Source organism: Carassius gibelio, chromosome B25, assembly GCF_023724105.1.
Source record: "Carassius gibelio isolate Cgi1373 ecotype wild population from Czech Republic chromosome B25, carGib1.2-hapl.c, whole genome shotgun sequence".
Taxonomy (NCBI): Eukaryota; Metazoa; Chordata; class Actinopteri; order Cypriniformes; family Cyprinidae; genus Carassius; species Carassius gibelio.
Genome location: NC_068420.1, coordinates 12,225,642 through 12,241,625, shown reverse-complemented (window position 1 = coordinate 12,241,625; position 15,984 = coordinate 12,225,642). Strand labels below are relative to the sequence as shown.

Here is a 15,984-nt window from a genome sequence, read left to right as displayed (position 1 = left end):
TGTGACATTTAAACGCTTCAGAGCGTGCTTCCTATTGGCTGCGCTTCAGTAAATAAAATACGCCCGTTTCCTGTTTAGCAAACGTCAAAATAAAGATCTTAAATACCTACGTTAAATACGTAGTTCGGTTGTTGCTATCTGCATTTTGCAAAATATATTTCTCCGTTGATCTCTCAACATCGAACATTATAGCTGCTTTTATTTCAGACGTATTAGAAAGGTATGTATTTTAATTTTAATTGTGACAATAACGAATACACATAGCTTTATTTGGCCCTTAGTAATACATACATATAAAACATAAAATACAACTTACAAAGTGACATACGTAGTACATAATTATAGTTATGATGTAACAGGTATACATGGTACTAAACAGTTATGCATACTGATTGCAAATTAACAAAACACAATTCTAAAAAGTCTAAAAATAGCATTCAGAATGAGGTAAATTGAGTGATCTGTTTTCAATAAGCACCATAACTTGGGACTGAGCATGCCATCTGCAATACTACTATAAATCCATGCATTGAGGACATGCACAGTGATAAACCTCTTCCAGAGTCCAGCCGTGGATTCCATTAGGAATTTGTTGCACTGAAATACTCATATAAAAAAAAAAACAAAAAAAAAACAACAACATGTGAATGTGAAAACATTTAAATATCACGCAAAAACACATACCTTCAGCTAATGGGAATACACATTACCAATCAAAAGTCTGGGTAAGATTTCTTTTTAAAGAAAGTTGTCTCTTATGCTCACAAAGGCTGCATTTATTTGACCCAAAATACAGTTAAAACAGTGATATTGTGAAATATTATTACAATTTAAAATATATTTATGAATATATTTTAAAATGTAATCCATTCCAGTGATGCAAAGCTGAATTTTCAGCATCGTAACTCCAGTCTTCAGTCTCACATGATCCTTCAGAAATCATTCTTATATGAAGATTTGCTGCTCAAGTAACATTTCCTATTATTTTGAATGTAGACAAGTGAAAAAAACAATGCTGCTTAACATTTTTTTGTGTTCAAATGAACAGTATTTGTTTGAAATGCATACTTGCTGAATAGAAGTATTAATTTCTTTTACTAACCCCAAACCTTTGAACTGTAGTTTATGACTGAAGTTTCTTTAAAAGGATAAAAATAGAGGCACAAAATTAACAAATGTCTCAATCAGAAAGTCATTCACGCTTTCACGCACTGAGATCACAAAAATTAAATAATTCAGGTAACAACTCCGAATCAATCACTCAGAAACAGGCAGAACACATAAAAAATTTAAATAAAACAATAATTAAAAAAAAGTTCAGTTGGTCCTTTTCTCAGGCTGTTCAGTTGCTGTTGCTACATCTGATGTCTGGAATCTGGTCTGCAAACGGCTGCATTGTCCAACGGTTGTCCGGTACCTGGTCTAAAGAATTTTGACTATTATTACAAGCACCTAACACAAAACTGTTTATATTCTTTGCGCACACGATATTTATAAACCTGTGTCTGTCGAAGGATGGACCCCAAATGCTTGCGGTGTGTGCTGCTGTGATCCATGGGCACAAGTCTCCTCATATCCAGGGTCATGCTGCTCTTCTTTGATTGACTGTCTTTTGGCATCCTCTAGAATAAACAATGACAAAAGGCATGACTGGTTAACAACTTCTATTTTTGAACAAAACAAAACCGGCTTTCAATTGTGAAAGTCTTCACCTTTGGCCAGAGGCAGATCAAATGTGTAGCTTGTCTCTTGGATCTCTTGAGTCTTCACCACTCCCTTCATCTGATCCCTGAGCTCCTTTAACTTGATGAAGAAGTGCACTTTGTCCTGAGCACGAGGAAACTGGGCACAGCGTGGGCTTGATGATGGCATCAGATAGCAAACCTGAACAATAGAAGCTCATATCTAATCAATATGCAACTATAAACAGGAACATTTAACCATCAAGAAAGAAGCTCGTACCGTCTCAGTTTCCGGCACTTTGTAAGGCTGCAATCCGAACTCTAAGTTCTTTGCCTTTACTCCGAAAATCTCCTTGCAAAATGTTTCGTAAATACCTGAAATATCAAACAGGATTAACTTTCATCATAAATATGTGTTTAGAATAGCAAATCGACGACTTACATTTTCCATTGAACACAGCGATTAAAGGTCTGTACATCTGGAGCTTTTCCAGAAGCTGGTGGCCACCTTCACGGATCTCTTTGCTGCAAACCAACACTCAAGATATTCAAATGTATTCATATCACGCACTTCCTTGGGCATAAAGCTTATTTTTAAGGTGTGGTCTCATTAGCAAGATGTTGGAGAAATTATCCTTGTTTCAGACTTTGCAAAAAGGTCCAATCTCTGTTGTCAATAGTTTCTCAAAGCATGAAGCTTTGCTCGCACAGAAGTCACCTATAAAACCAAGCCACTTGAATATGTTGACAAACCTGCTTGGGGAAATCTTTCACCCTCACATGAAATGACTGAAATTTGTTTGCAAAATTTAGCTGAATAACCGTAAATGTGACCACACCTTTCACACGGATCATGTAAATGTTAAAGTCTTACTTTGATAGGTCTTTACTCCCAGGTGTTGTCCTCTCCACCATATTTGTGAAACCAATGCCATAGCGTTCAGGAAGCGTCTGATCATGCATGTGGTTGAGCTGTTCATCAGTCAGCCCAGAAAGAAACAGGCATTTCCCTATGAGACATTCAACAAACAATTAAAAGACGAGCATAAATATAAGCTTCCTTTACAAAAAAACAATAAGCTGCATAAAACATACAAAAGTGGTTCCCAGGATTTGGATAATGCCTTCCCTTGTAGGCTGACAAGAGTCCAGGATTGATGCCGATCTGTAAAAGTAGCATTGAGAATAAGTATTAATTCAGATTAATTTTAAAATCCACAATTATGAATATATAAATAAAAATACATTTAAAATAGTTAGGTTCATATATATTTAGACACATATTCAGCTCTGTATGTCATCAGAACAGAATTAAAAATTAAAATTCAAGGTGTTGAACAAAAATATAAACATAGACACTCCCCCCATTTTCAGGGGCTCAAATGTAACTGGACCATATAATTATAAATAAAATGTTAATTGTTAATATTTTGTTGAGAATCCTTTGCGGACAATGACTGCCTCAAGTCTGGAACTCATGAACATCAGCAGAGACTGGGTTTCCTCCTTTGTGCTTTGCCGGGTCTTTCTGCTTGTAGTTTGTCTTCAGCAAGCCACAAATGCCCGCTCAGTCGGGTTGAGATCCATTTAAGATTTGGCCATTTAAGAATATTCAACTTTTTAAACTTCAAAATCTCCTGGGTTGCTTTTGCTGTACGTTTTGGTTCAACGTCCATTTGTACTATGAAGTGCCATCCAATCAATTTTGCTGCATTTGACTGAATCTGGGAAGAAAGTATATCCCTGTACACTTCAGAATTCATCCGGCTGCCTCTGTCTCATCATCAGTAAACACCAGTAACCAAGTGCCACTGGAAACCATGCACGCTCATGGCATCACACTGCTCCCACCATTTTTCACAGATGATCTTGAATGCTTTAGATCATGAGCTGTTCCAAGCCTTCTCCAATCATCCCTAATGTTTCATTTGTATGGAGAGCTCCTTTGACCATGTGACATGGGTTCACAGCAACAGCTTCTAAATGTAAATGGCACACTTAGACCTCAACTCCAGACCTTTTACCTGCTTAAATGATGTAGGAATAATGAAAGAGCAGCCCACGCCTGTCCATGAAACAGCTGTGAAACATTGTGCCTGTGTCCAAATATATATGGACTGTACACATGCACTTAATTTATAGAAGACATAGAAACCAGAAACTTACAATCAGCATGTCAAGATTATGTGTGATGATGTCTGGCAGCTTTTTAGCCATGACTTCCTCCACTGACATCCCGTTGAACCGATCTAGCGTCCTTTTTGCTTTCTTGGCAGACTCTTCAGCTTCAGTCCTCTCCTTTCCTTCACCTTTTGGAGGCCTTCCCCTTTTCTTTCCTTTTGCTGGAGTCGTCGGAAGGGCTGCAAACCAGATGTTTAATAAGCTGCAGAAACGTCCCAGTTAAATGTACCGTGAGGACGCAAAAGCTCATACCTGGTGGTTGAGCAGAGAGTTGATGATGCTGTTGAGGTTGATCCGGATATGGATCTTGATGCACTGAAAGATCAGTCATGATTTTGTCCTCCACAGGTCTCTCTGTGTATTGGACGGCATTAAGCATCTGGTGGTACTGTGGCACCTGCTCTGCCTGGTACTGCTGAGTATTGGTTTGATACCTGAGAAAACAAAATTACAAAGACAAAGACACTGCACTTACTTCTAAACCTACGACGATAATCTGATCTTTTTCTTGTCAGTGTTTACACATTTACCATACACCTTCATATCCCATTTTGAAAGCATTTGTTGGTATACACATCACTCATTTATTTAAAACATAAGAAAGCAACTCTTTTGGGATCTTTTGGGGCTGGGCAAACTCACCAGTACTGAAGATAATCCATATCGGCCGTCAGAGATGAATACTGCCTTTCTTCCATCTTAACTGGTGGTCTTACTTTAATAGATTAATATTCATGTTTATGTTACTGATATGCCAGCTGGTAAACCACACCTCCCTTTGTTTAATCCTCTGCTACTATCCTATTTTCATTATGCTTAGCTTATCAATTAAACGTCACAGGATAATTTAAAACACTAATTTGATCTAAAAACATACATATTTCAAAAACTTCTACCTCTGTTATGAGCAGAACTGTAGGATATAGCTAACTAGCTCGTTACACTCAATAAGCTAAGTGCTGTGTGTGGACCATTGACGGAATACAAGCATTAAAATCACTCGTTTCTTCAAATACAGATATAATTTTCTTCGTTAGGATTATAAATCTTACCTGCCATATATATTCTTCAGACCTTTTCTGGCACATTTGAGTATTTTACTGCAGTAAAAGCTAAACGATGCTACACATGATGAATGCAGCCGGTGTAAGTACAAATATCAACAAAGGTAAAGGCTAAATTCAAAATAAAAGTCATTATCTCAATGCAGGGTGAAACGATATAGTTACATAGTTTCTGGATTCAAAGCTTTTATTTTTTTAATCTAATTATTAAAGATGGTGATTTGAAATGAACAAGGTAAAACATTAATACGAGCTACTATTGGTGCCGAATTTAAATCCATACTTTTATACAATACATTTCTAATGGCTGGCTTCACATTGTTGGACTCGACCATTATTTTCAAAGGAGGGTTCGCATTTTTCACTTTATACAATTTTTTTATGAAACACATCTTATGGCGTGCTTGAATTCCCGATGTTCAAATACATTTAAAAACAAAAGTACTAATTTAACAAATATTTTTATCTTATCATTACTTAGAGCAATTACGACAAACCATACATTTTAGCACTCCCCTATGAAAAAAATGATTTACAAAACGAACATGTGAGACATGTAACAAGAACCTTTACTGCCGAATGTCGTGTCGTGTCGTGATGTTATTTCGATTGTAACGTAACAAGGTTAGTATAATGGTATGTCTCTCCAGATTGTATCCATCTTAAAGTGGGTATTATAATACTGCTTTTATTTAATCGCACATATGCTTAATTTGCTGCTACGTTTAATACAGCTAACGTTAGCTGTGATGAAATGACCTTATAGCAAGAGGTGATTAAATTGACTGCTAAAATACTTTTGTGTCACTTAAAATTCTTACGTGTTCGTTATTTAAGTTTTTTTTTTTTTTGACAGAATTGTATACATGATTAATATTATTTGGTGCTGTTGTTTAAAATAGTAATTAAATCATTTAATTGTTTATATGGGTAAACACTACCCAACATTTCCTTTCTATTTAAATATTAACAGAGCAATTAGAAGGGCAATTGAAATAAACCGTTTTTCTTTCTTTAGGTTACAATTCTCTTAATTCTCAGAACATTTGTCAGCCAGCTGACTTTAAAGGATGCCAGCAGGTGTATCGTGGCCAAGATATCTGAGGATGTTTGCAGCCAGTGTGTTGTCAATGTTTGCTGGAGCACAGGTTGTGCATCAGTATTACCGTCCTGATTTAGTAAGTTTCCAAATCAGATTTTGTGCTTTTTTTATTTGTTTAGGTGTTTGTGCTACCTAGATATGTATCTATAAATGTACATTGCAGTTTGCCACCCATTTTATTTTTGTAATGTAACTGTAGGGACTTTATTGATTGATTGATTGAATTACATACACCAATGAATTGTTCTCAGTATATCCAGAAATATATCCAGGGTGCATTTTGGTTGACCATAAACAAAGTATAGTATAAACAATGTTTTTTTTTCTAACATTATAGACCATTCCAGAGGTCCCGCCGAAGCCTGGAGAACTGCAAACAGAGCTTCTCGGCTTGAAAGACAGACAGACAGATGCAGCATCTCAGAAACAATGACCTGTTGATTTGTTATTCATAACTAATAGATACACGCATATAGATAGGAAAAAAATAATTTGAAGCCTAACTAAAATGTTGCATTTTTTTTATTCTGTGAATAAAGCAATTTATACAAACTTGTACTGTGTCTTTATTTATCATATAACATACTTTGTAACTCATTGCTCTGTAACAGTTAAGCTTTGTGTTATTATAACGTAATAAAAAAATATCTAACAATTTCAGATCTTTAATTACTTAATTTAGGAAAACAATAAATTAGATAATTATTAAAAACATAACTCTCCTCTGGATTTTTTGTTTCTGAATTATATTAATAATTACAATTTTTGTTGCTCTGGACTTTTATTGTGTAAATTAGCCTGTACGGAAGTAAGCGTGTGTATATTTGAGAATGTACTGCTGAAGCGCTCCTCTGTCAGACAGAAGGCAGCTGAGCTCTGGTGCGGGGAAACATGCCGACCTTGTCCTTGCCGTTTTCAAACCTCTTCAGAAATCATGAGGGTTTTAAGAGACTCTTCGCGCACTTGAAGACTTTGCACACTAGAAGCGGGAAATGGAGAGTCAACAGCAGCAGCACGCCGTGGGTCTCGAGCTCTGCTCTCGTGTCGCGGAGGAGAGCGGCTCCTGTGGGACAGCTGACAGCAGGGAACATGTGCACCCGCTCCAGTGGCGACAAGACCAGCTGGCTCTGGTCTGTTTACAATGAAACCAAACAGCAAACACAAGGTCAGTTCAGATACTTGTTCTTGAAAGGCCTGATTCCTTTTCCTAAGACGCTGGTCATCTGTCAGAGGGCAGAAACGCATTTTAGATGTTGTACTTTATATTGACCATCTTTGTATAATTTAATTTCTACCTACATTATAATGTATTATATTGTATGGGCTGTAACCTTTATCGAAATTATATTATGTTGTCACTCTGTCACTATTGGACATCATGCTGTTTTATAACTATAATATTTGAGAACCATTTTTTTTATAATACGTTTTTATTCTAAATAATATAATATAATATTAAGTCATTATGTTAACGTACTATTGTAGTAATTATCAATATTAAAATTCATTTTTTTACAGTTTAATTTTAGTTAAAAATGAAATTGTTATTGTTTTTGATTGATTATTTCTAAATATCTATGTAGCTTGAATAAATTTTTTATTTCAGTTTCAAATTAACCAATTTTAGTATTTCAACTTACTTTATTTCAGTTAGTTGCCGAAGGCAGCATTTCTAATTATCGTTTAAGTTCTTTTAATTGTATATTTTTATCTAAGTGCATTTTTTACAGCTTAATTTTTTATTTATTTTCACTAACTTAATGAATAAAAATATTTTAACTAGATTTTGTTCTAGGATACAGGCCATTACATGAGAATATTCACATACAAAGATTTACTTTTCATATTTAACGTCGCATTGCAGGTTAATCAGTAATCATTTTAGTTCATTTTTAAGTTATTTATTAAAACTTGGCAAGCATAATAAAAATGTGAATTTAAAGTGTCAATTATTTATTAACACCTTTGTTTTTTATGTCCACGACAGATTTAATTCCTGTGATATCAAAGAACTTTGTGAACCCAGACACCATCTTTGCTAATAATCAGATGAGTCTGCAGGACATTGAGATCTATGGCTTCGACTATGATTACACACTTGCATTCTACTCCAGTCACCTTCACACACAAATATTCAACATCGCCCGGGACATCCTCATCAACGAGCACAGGGTGAGTGGCCCAAGACTTCATTTATGTATATATAATATTGTTACATTTAGTAAGTATTACTAAGCGGAACAGAAATTAAACACTTGAACACAAATTCATGTTTTCTTTGTGTCCACATAACAGTATCCAGAAGGACTAAGGCAATATGATTATATACCGGATTTTGTGATTCGTGGTCTGCACTATGATGTTCAAAAGGTACGTGTCCAGTCCTGATCTACTGTAGATGAAGATTTTATAGGTATCCTGGCTAACCTGTCGATCTAATCTGGTTACTAGGCCTTACTGATGAAGATCGATGCCTTTCATTATATCCAGCTGGGTACAGTGTACAGGTAGAGTGCATCTACTATGATTTTTATACATTATTATTAAAGGGATAGTTAATCGGAAAATAAAAATTCTCTCATTGATTACTCACCGTCGTGTCGTTCCAAACCCGCCAGACCTTTTGTTCATCTTTGGGACACAAATTAAGATATTTTTGATGAAATCCGAGAGCTTTCTGACCCTCCATAGACAGCAATGCATCTGACATGTTCAAGGCCCAGAAACGTTGTAAGGACATCGTTAAAATAGTCCATGTGACATCAGTGGTTCAACCGTAATTTTATGAAGTTATTGAGAATACTTTCATGGTTTCGTTGTGCACAAAACGTATTCTCGTAGTTTCATAACATTATTGTTGGACCACTGATGTCACAAGAACTATTTTAATGATGTCCTTACCATCTTTCTGGGCCTTGAATGTGATAGTTGCTTTGCTGTCTGCGTAGGGTCAGAAAGCAAAAATATCTTAATTTGTGTTCTCAAAATAAACTAAGGTCTTACAGGTTTGGAACCACATAAGGGTGAGTAAATAATGACAGAATATATTTTTTTGGATGGACTATCCCTTTAATCTCAGAATAGATTCACTTATTTGAATGTTTCTGTAGGGGTCTTAATCCTGTGCCAGAAAAGGAGGTCATTGCGATGTATGAAGGCTCCCACGTACCCCTCGAGATCATGAGTGACTACTATGGCAAGGTCTGTAAGCTTGGGCTCTTTTGCTTGTCAAAAGTTTTGTTTGTGCTGACATGCGTCGAGATTTAGCGGGAAAAATAATAGCAATGTAGCAAGCACAGCTCACACAGAAGTACAGCAGTGAATATGTGCTCCTTTAACACCGCTCTTTCAATCTCTCCATACAGAGCTCTCACGGTCACACCATGAAGCAGTTCATGGATATCTTCTCCCTGCCAGAAATGACGCTGCTGTCATGCGTTAATGACTACTTCATGAAGCACAACATTGACTACGAGCCTGTTCATCTTTATAAAGACGTCAAGGTACAGCTGTTCCTCAAAACGTGTCGTGTATCAGAGCAGGACTCAGAAACAGAAATCAAGATTTCCTTCACCGATATTAGTTTCGAAGGAAACTGTGTGCGGTCGTATTTAGGGTAACGCTGATGTCAGAAAGCACAGGATCTCTTGAGCACACATTTTGGATAAATATGGCTCCTGAAGGTGCTATTTTAAGTTCGGAGTGAGCAACATGAAAATGAACAGCCTGATTTTAGAGGAACCTTTTGGATGCACCATCTGTGCCACGTGCCTGGAGAAAAGCAGGCTTACAGATGGTCTAATGTCTTTTATTGGGTCTCAAGATCAGTGTAATTAATAAAAGACACACACCATTGCTCTTACGTTCAGTCCTGCCTGTAATTATGAATTAACAAGTCTCAAAGGGCATGTGACTGAGAGCTTTCTGGCAGTGCGTCAGGGCTCTGTGTGCGGTCTCAGTGCAGAACATTGAGACTGGCTCATATATGATATTCTGCATCTGGTCTGTTCTCCATTCCCAGGAGGCCATAGGAGACGTCCACGTCAGAGGGATTATGTATCGAGTGATAGAAGCTGATATCGGTAAGTTTCTTTTCTTTTTTCTAAGAGTTCTTACCTGGGCCTGCATGAAGACTTCATTATAGAAATATGTCTGCTTGAGAGATCTGAACAAGTCAAAGTTTAACATGACATAGTCATGAGAATCACATATTAATGATAATAAATGTGTTGTAAGTATAGAAAATTAACAATTGATTAATATACAAAAAATTAATAATAATAGTATACTGTAATATACAATATAAAGTGTAATATTATATTGATATGCATTAATTAAATAATATATATTTTTCTATTTCAATTTCATGTATATTGAGTCTAATTATAGAACTATTTGTATTAATATTATTTTTGCGATTAATAAATAATAACTATGTACTGAAACGAACCATATAACATTTTTATAATATGGATCTGCAGCTCTATAATAATACAAATAATTGCATTTATGCTTAATCTATTTTATTTTTAATAATAAAGTATGATGTTGTATTATTAATACATTTACATATTATTATTATTATTATTACAATTTAAAACTATTTACTCTGTAATATGTAATATATAATGTACCATTTATGTAAAAATTATATTTATATTAAATCTAGATTATCATCAACTACTATCATTATTATTTAATTTAATATGATAAAATGATTGTAATTATTGAATCACACCGTTTCAATATTCTTGTAACCCCTTGTTTTTTTCCTTTCTGCAGAGAAGTACATCTGTTACGGGGAGCAGACACATGCTGTTTTACGGAAGCTATCTAGGAACGGAAAGAAGATGTTTTTGATCACGAACAGCCCTTTTGATTTTGTGTAAGTGCAAACAAGATGCTACATTCAAAAGTCAAAACAAACATCAATGCACAGGAAAAATGCATATCACATGACACGAGAGACACCTTACTAAGAACTTCTACACACTGCTCATATGAAATCCATGTTTCAAATAAAATGTCTTGGTAATTCCTTTATTCAGAGATCGAGGCATGAACTACATAGTTGGTAAAGACTGGCGGGAGCTGTTCGATGTGGTCATAGTGCAGGCCGACAAGCCAGGCTTTTTCAATGACAAGAGGAAGTAAGTTCCTTAAACCCAGAGAAAGCGCTTCAGCTAAACCTGGCAGCGCTGAATCGCTCCTGAATCAATTTGCATTCTGACATAATTACAGCCTCATGACAAATGACCTTTGAGGAAGTATTTAGGCATGCCAACCTTTTTTAAATCTAAAAACTCGATGTATTTGTGTGTGTTTTTCCGGTTTCTGAAGACCATTCAGACGAGTTACTGATAAAGGCGTGTTGTTATGGGACAGGATTCACCACCTTGAGAAAGGGCAGATCTATAAACAGGTAATATTTAATTCCCTGGTGTTCAGCTGCGAACTGTTTCTGTTGAGCGAAGACGCTGGAATCTGATCTGTTCACTTTCTCTGTTTGCCAGGGAAACCTGTATGAGTTTTTGCGGCTTACAGGCTGGAGGGGGTCAAAGGTTTTGTACTTCGGAGATCACATTTACAGCGACCTGGCCGTAAGGAGCATATTCTTGTCATTTTCTGCGTGTACACAAACCTTCTGCTTTTGTTTTGATAATACGGTACACATTGATACTAGGAAACACAATCCATTTTTAACTACATTGAACTATGTCTTACCAATTCTTTTTATATTAGTGTTGAAGTTTTTCTAATCAAAAGTTTTATTGCTTTATTCTGGATTTATCCTTTTTGGATTCTGGGATATGCAGAGTATTAGTAGTTCTGTCTTATTAATGTCATGTGCATGTCAGAATTAAACATGTCTCAACATGCCTTGTACTGATATTTATTTAAGACGATGAATAGATTATGCAAATGTTGATGTGATGAAAATGTGATGATGGGTGCAGGACCTGACCCTGAAACACGGTTGGAGAACGGGAGCTATCATTCCTGAGCTGCGTAAAGAGATCAAAATCATGAATACTGAGGAGTACGTCCACACCATGACCTGGCTGCAGGCCCTGACCGGACTGCTGGAACAAATGCAGGTCAGACCAACCTTTAAATAACAAAACCAACTTACCAAAACTATTTCAAATGTGCTACTATTTGAGCATTGGTCCATAAAAGTAATCTAAATGTAAAAAATCAAACATTAACATGCAAATATCCAGTATTGACCAATAAATTAAAATAAATCTCTAATTTTGCGTAAGCTACCAATATAAAGTGTTTTAATTTTTATTTGAATGAGGTCACCCAACTGAAAAGAACTGTATTATATGTCATATCATTTCCATATGTCCTCTTCATATGGGCTGGTTATGAAGCTGTATTTTTCGTTATGTTGCAGGTGCACCAGGACCCTGAGTCACAAACGGTGATTCAGCAGTGGATCAATGAAAGGGAGGAGATGAGGTGATCCTTAAAATCATCTACTATCATTTAGATAATAATATTATATATTATAACTTTATAATATTATCCTTAATATATATTTTTATTAAGGTGATTTAAAAAAAAAAATATATATATATATATATATATATATATATTCTACAAGCAGACCAGTACTTTTTTAATTAAATTGAGATACTATTATATACTCATATGTGTTTTTTTAAGAATGTCTGTATAGTATTTATACATTTTTATTTCAGATTTACATTTTTTTTTTATATATCAAGTTAGACTAAATGAAAATAAGAAATGTTGCCCTAGCTGAAATAAGTTTAGATTAAAATAGTAAATTTTATTTCAAGTAAAAATTTTTGATGGTATTAGTTTTAGCTTTAGTAAAAGGGATAGCTCAGTCAAAAGTAAAAATTATATCATTTATTACTTGCGCTAATGTCGTTCCAAACATGTAAGAGCTTTGTTCATCTTTGGAACAAGATTATAACAAATTAAGATATTTTTGATGAAATCGGAGAGCTTTCTGACCCTACATAGACACTAACTGACACATTCAAGAAATGTAGTAAGGACATCGGTGAAATAGTCCATGTGACATCAGTGGTTCAATATCATGAAACTGACAGAATAATTTTTGTGCACAAAGAAAACAATAAATATAGACTGTATTCATTAAGTAATTAATTACAGAATATTCATTTTTGGGAATTTTCAGCTATCCCTTTAACTACTATAACCTTAACAGACACAAACATTTGGGTTCATTATAGAGAAATTTGACATTGACATTTTTCTAACCAATGTATACAGTATGCTATATTGATGGAATAGAGAAAATGTTCAAAAGTGTTTTGAGTTATTGTATTTTATTCAAATTGAGTTTGAAATGGCCGAAAAGTGTCACGTTTTTGTAATCAGTTATTAAAATTTTTTTTTCCAACAGGTTACGTACCAAAGACATCTTCAACATCCAGTTTGGTAGTCTTTTCCGCACATACCACAACCCGACCTACTTCACGCGCCGTCTCTCCCGCTTCGCCGACATCTACATGGCGTCCCTCAGCTGTCTGCTGAACTATGACCTCCAGCACACCTTCTACCCCAGACGCACGCCCCTGCAGCACGAGTCTCCCATCTGGCCCGAGCAGACCAGCACCGGAGCCATTAACATCCCCTTCCAGAGCCACAGCACAACCCCCAAACCTGAGTAGAGAGGCCACACGAGACACAGGACAGTTACATGTTACATCACTTGAGTCAGATTCAGCTCTAGTTTTAAAGACACATGCGTGTGAGTCACTTCATATATAACTCCTGTGCTGTGATACCTTGTTTTTGATACCATGTAAAACACTGCATGGACGAGAGAGTGCTTAAGGAACATCGTGGTGTTTTAATGTGCCTCGTAGTGTAGGAGAGATTTTATTTTTGTAGTTCTTAGTCTTTCTTTCATCACTGGCCTTCATAAATCTTAGAATACTTGACACTCAAGAAAGTGATTGTACATGTGAAAGGGTTAAAAGTTGATTTTGAGCTGAACCGGGTTTCAAGAAGCTAATAAAGAACAACTTTTATTAGAACCAAAGGGAAACTCTCAGGAAGGCAGATGGACGATGTATTCATTTTGAAATGATCATAAAAAAAAATCAGTGTTTCATATTTTAAAAGCCTTACTGTTTTTAGCGATGTGTGATGATAATAATGTACAGCTGGCTTCAAAAGTTTGAAACCACTAGTGATTTTTGTTGCAATAATAAGCAGATCAACTGTTTTCAAAATTGATAAGCAGCAGCACCAAATCAGTATATTATGTGAAGTTGCTTTTCCCTTACATTTTACAATTTATTAAAGTAGAAATCAGTTGTTTTAAATATTTGAATAATACAGTATTTCATAATATTATGGTTTCACTGTATTTTTTTAAAATTATTAAATAAATGCAGCCATTGGTGAACATTAGAGACTTATAGAAACATTAAAAAATATTTTCGATCCTCAATCTTTTAAACTGCTGTTCTTTTTATTACAAATTCTATACTTTATAAAAATAGAGTGAAAAGTTTAACTTCAAAATATATGTGAATTTGACATCAAGTATTTTATTTGTTAATTATTATTTAATATTTTCAAAATTGTAAATTGGTGTGACTTTGATTTTGAATCTCAAATTATCATTGTGGTTTCAGATTTTTGGTCCCTGCTGTATGTTTTCATTGTGTAACTTTAGAAATCAATATTATAGCTGAACATATACGAGAGTTTCTTGTGTCTCTTACAGGGAATGAGAGTATTGTACTTAAGTTTCATTTATTACCTGTAGGGCATTTCTGCTTGCATGGTAAATATACATTTTTGACTTATATATAAACATTTGCATCATGTTTTGAAGACGCCAGTATTGGGTGGATTTTGCTTTGTTGAAATTGAGAACGCACTACTGTTGTTTTTTTGTCTGCCTAGCTTTTTTTGGTACTTAAGGAAGGACTTCTGTGACAAGTTGTCATTTATTTGACATTGTTCAAATGGCTTTATGTGTTAATCCTTATTTGAAGTGTATTTTATTGGGGATATTTATTATAAATTGAATCAAATTGCTAATTGTTTTGTGATTTATTTATTTTTGTTTACAACATATCTTATCCATATATAATTATCTTATATTAGGCTGCTTTGATAAGATGATTAATTAGCCAGCAAAGAGTAATTTGACAAATGGCCTTTTAACAGTTGAGCAGATGCTTCAGATTACTGTCTGCTGGTATAAAGCAGCATAAAGCAGGTTTTAGCTGTCTGATCAGCTCTTCAGCCATGGAGACCATCACTACAACAGTCATGACAGTGCAATACCATATTTCCACATGTGGACTACAGCATTCTTTATGCTCCTGTTTATGAACACAATACTTTCTGTGTTTCATCAACTTGTTGGTGATTGCTGTGTTGCTTAAGAACATGCATTTTCTCAGAGCGATGAACGTTATCATTCTCAGTCTGGCCGTGTCAGATCTTATGATTGCCCCCTGCAGCTCTGCCATCGTCACCATCACAAATTACCAAGGATCTTTCTTTTTAGCGGACGCATTCTGTTTTTCAAGATTTTGCTGTGAACTATTTTGGTGAGTACTGATTTAGAGTAATCATAGTTATTTTATTTGTTTTATGTTATATGATGTGTCCAAATATGTTTTTTTCCTTTCAAAGGACCCACTATGAAATAGTGGTATATAGTGCTGGCAGCTATATTCATGTGGAAAGAAGAACCATTTAAAAGGTGTGAATAATATTAATATTAAATATTTATCATATTCATATAAAATGTTTAATGCTACATTTATTGCAATTCATTATTATATATTTTGAATATGGTATTAAATATTATTTTGAATATATAATTTATTTATCATTTATTTATTATTTAATTGTATTTAATTTATATATAAATTATGTAAAAATGTAAAGAACCATTCAAAATGTGTGTGAAAAATAGATG

The 15,984-nt window shown here is 34.8% G+C and overlaps 3 protein-coding genes across 8 annotated transcripts; 2 read left to right on the top strand and 1 right to left on the bottom strand.

Annotated features, from left to right (window-relative positions):
* The first annotated feature begins 87 nt into the window (after positions 1 to 87).
* Positions 88 to 6,581, top strand: LOC128013886 (protein brawnin). Of its 4 annotated transcripts, none has more exons than XM_052597075.1 (3): positions 88 to 220; positions 5,946 to 6,105; positions 6,367 to 6,581. In XM_052597075.1, the coding sequence occupies exons 2-3, from the start codon at positions 5,998 to 6,000 to the stop codon at positions 6,460 to 6,462; spliced, it is 204 nt and encodes a 67-aa protein (XP_052453035.1). In that variant the 5' UTR covers positions 88 to 220; positions 5,946 to 5,997; the 3' UTR covers positions 6,463 to 6,581. The 4 variants fall into 4 exon arrangements, with proteins under 4 accessions (XP_052453035.1, XP_052453033.1, XP_052453034.1 ...); XM_052597073.1 differs by lacking the exon at positions 88 to 220 and adding an exon at positions 5,406 to 5,551; XM_052597074.1 differs by lacking the exon at positions 88 to 220 and adding an exon at positions 5,488 to 5,563.
* tdg.2 (thymine DNA glycosylase, tandem duplicate 2) lies at positions 1,152 to 5,055 on the bottom strand. 3 transcript variants are annotated; one of them, XM_052597065.1, is made up of 11 exons: positions 4,916 to 5,055; positions 4,506 to 4,578; positions 4,116 to 4,297; positions 3,849 to 4,042; positions 2,778 to 2,847; positions 2,557 to 2,692; positions 2,125 to 2,207; positions 1,963 to 2,057; positions 1,713 to 1,884; positions 1,500 to 1,622; positions 1,152 to 1,422 (listed from the first exon to the last, which is right to left on the bottom strand). In XM_052597065.1, the coding sequence occupies exons 1-11, from the start codon at positions 4,920 to 4,922 to the stop codon at positions 1,343 to 1,345; spliced, it is 1,215 nt and encodes a 404-aa protein (XP_052453025.1). In that variant the 5' UTR covers positions 4,923 to 5,055; the 3' UTR covers positions 1,152 to 1,342. The 3 variants fall into 3 exon arrangements, with proteins under 3 accessions (XP_052453025.1, XP_052453026.1, XP_052453028.1); XM_052597066.1 differs by having other exon boundaries at positions 4,506 to 4,574; positions 4,916 to 4,997; XM_052597068.1 differs by lacking the exon at positions 4,506 to 4,578 and having other exon boundaries at positions 4,916 to 5,001.
* Positions 6,582 to 6,700: 119 nt separating the features above from the next.
* Positions 6,701 to 15,092, top strand: LOC128013880 (5'-nucleotidase domain-containing protein 3). The gene is made up of 14 exons (XM_052597060.1): positions 6,701 to 7,194; positions 8,017 to 8,201; positions 8,325 to 8,399; positions 8,481 to 8,536; positions 9,140 to 9,230; positions 9,395 to 9,532; positions 10,051 to 10,111; positions 10,812 to 10,914; positions 11,078 to 11,179; positions 11,370 to 11,451; positions 11,543 to 11,629; positions 11,987 to 12,127; positions 12,433 to 12,497; positions 13,438 to 15,092. Exons 1-14 carry the CDS (start codon positions 6,921 to 6,923, stop codon positions 13,703 to 13,705), a joined length of 1,728 nt encoding a protein of 575 aa, XP_052453020.1. The 5' UTR covers positions 6,701 to 6,920; the 3' UTR covers positions 13,706 to 15,092.
* Positions 15,093 to 15,984: the final 892 nt, after the last annotated feature.

Excerpts from the sequence above, each read along its gene's own strand:
- tdg.2 (XM_052597065.1), bottom strand. Across the intron at positions 2,693-2,777 it reads AAATCCTGGGAACCACTTTT|GGAAATGCCTGTTTCTTTCT; the intron begins GTATGTTTTATG and ends AATGTCTCATAG. Across the intron at positions 1,885-1,962 it reads AAGTGCCGGAAACTGAGACG|GTTTGCTATCTGATGCCATC; the intron begins GTACGAGCTTCT and ends TCTATTGTTCAG.
- LOC128013886 (XM_052597075.1), top strand. The coding sequence starts at position 5,998 with ATGCCAGCAGGTGTATCGTGGCCAAGATATCTGAGGATGTTTGCAGCC. Across the intron at positions 6,106-6,366 it reads AGTATTACCGTCCTGATTTA|ACCATTCCAGAGGTCCCGCC; the intron begins GTAAGTTTCCAA and ends CTAACATTATAG.
- LOC128013880 (XM_052597060.1), top strand. The coding sequence starts at position 6,921 with ATGCCGACCTTGTCCTTGCCGTTTTCAAACCTCTTCAGAAATCATGAG. Across the intron at positions 8,400-8,480 it reads TGCACTATGATGTTCAAAAG|GCCTTACTGATGAAGATCGA; the intron begins GTACGTGTCCAG and ends TCTGGTTACTAG. Across the intron at positions 12,498-13,437 it reads AATGAAAGGGAGGAGATGAG|GTTACGTACCAAAGACATCT; the intron begins GTGATCCTTAAA and ends TTTTTCCAACAG.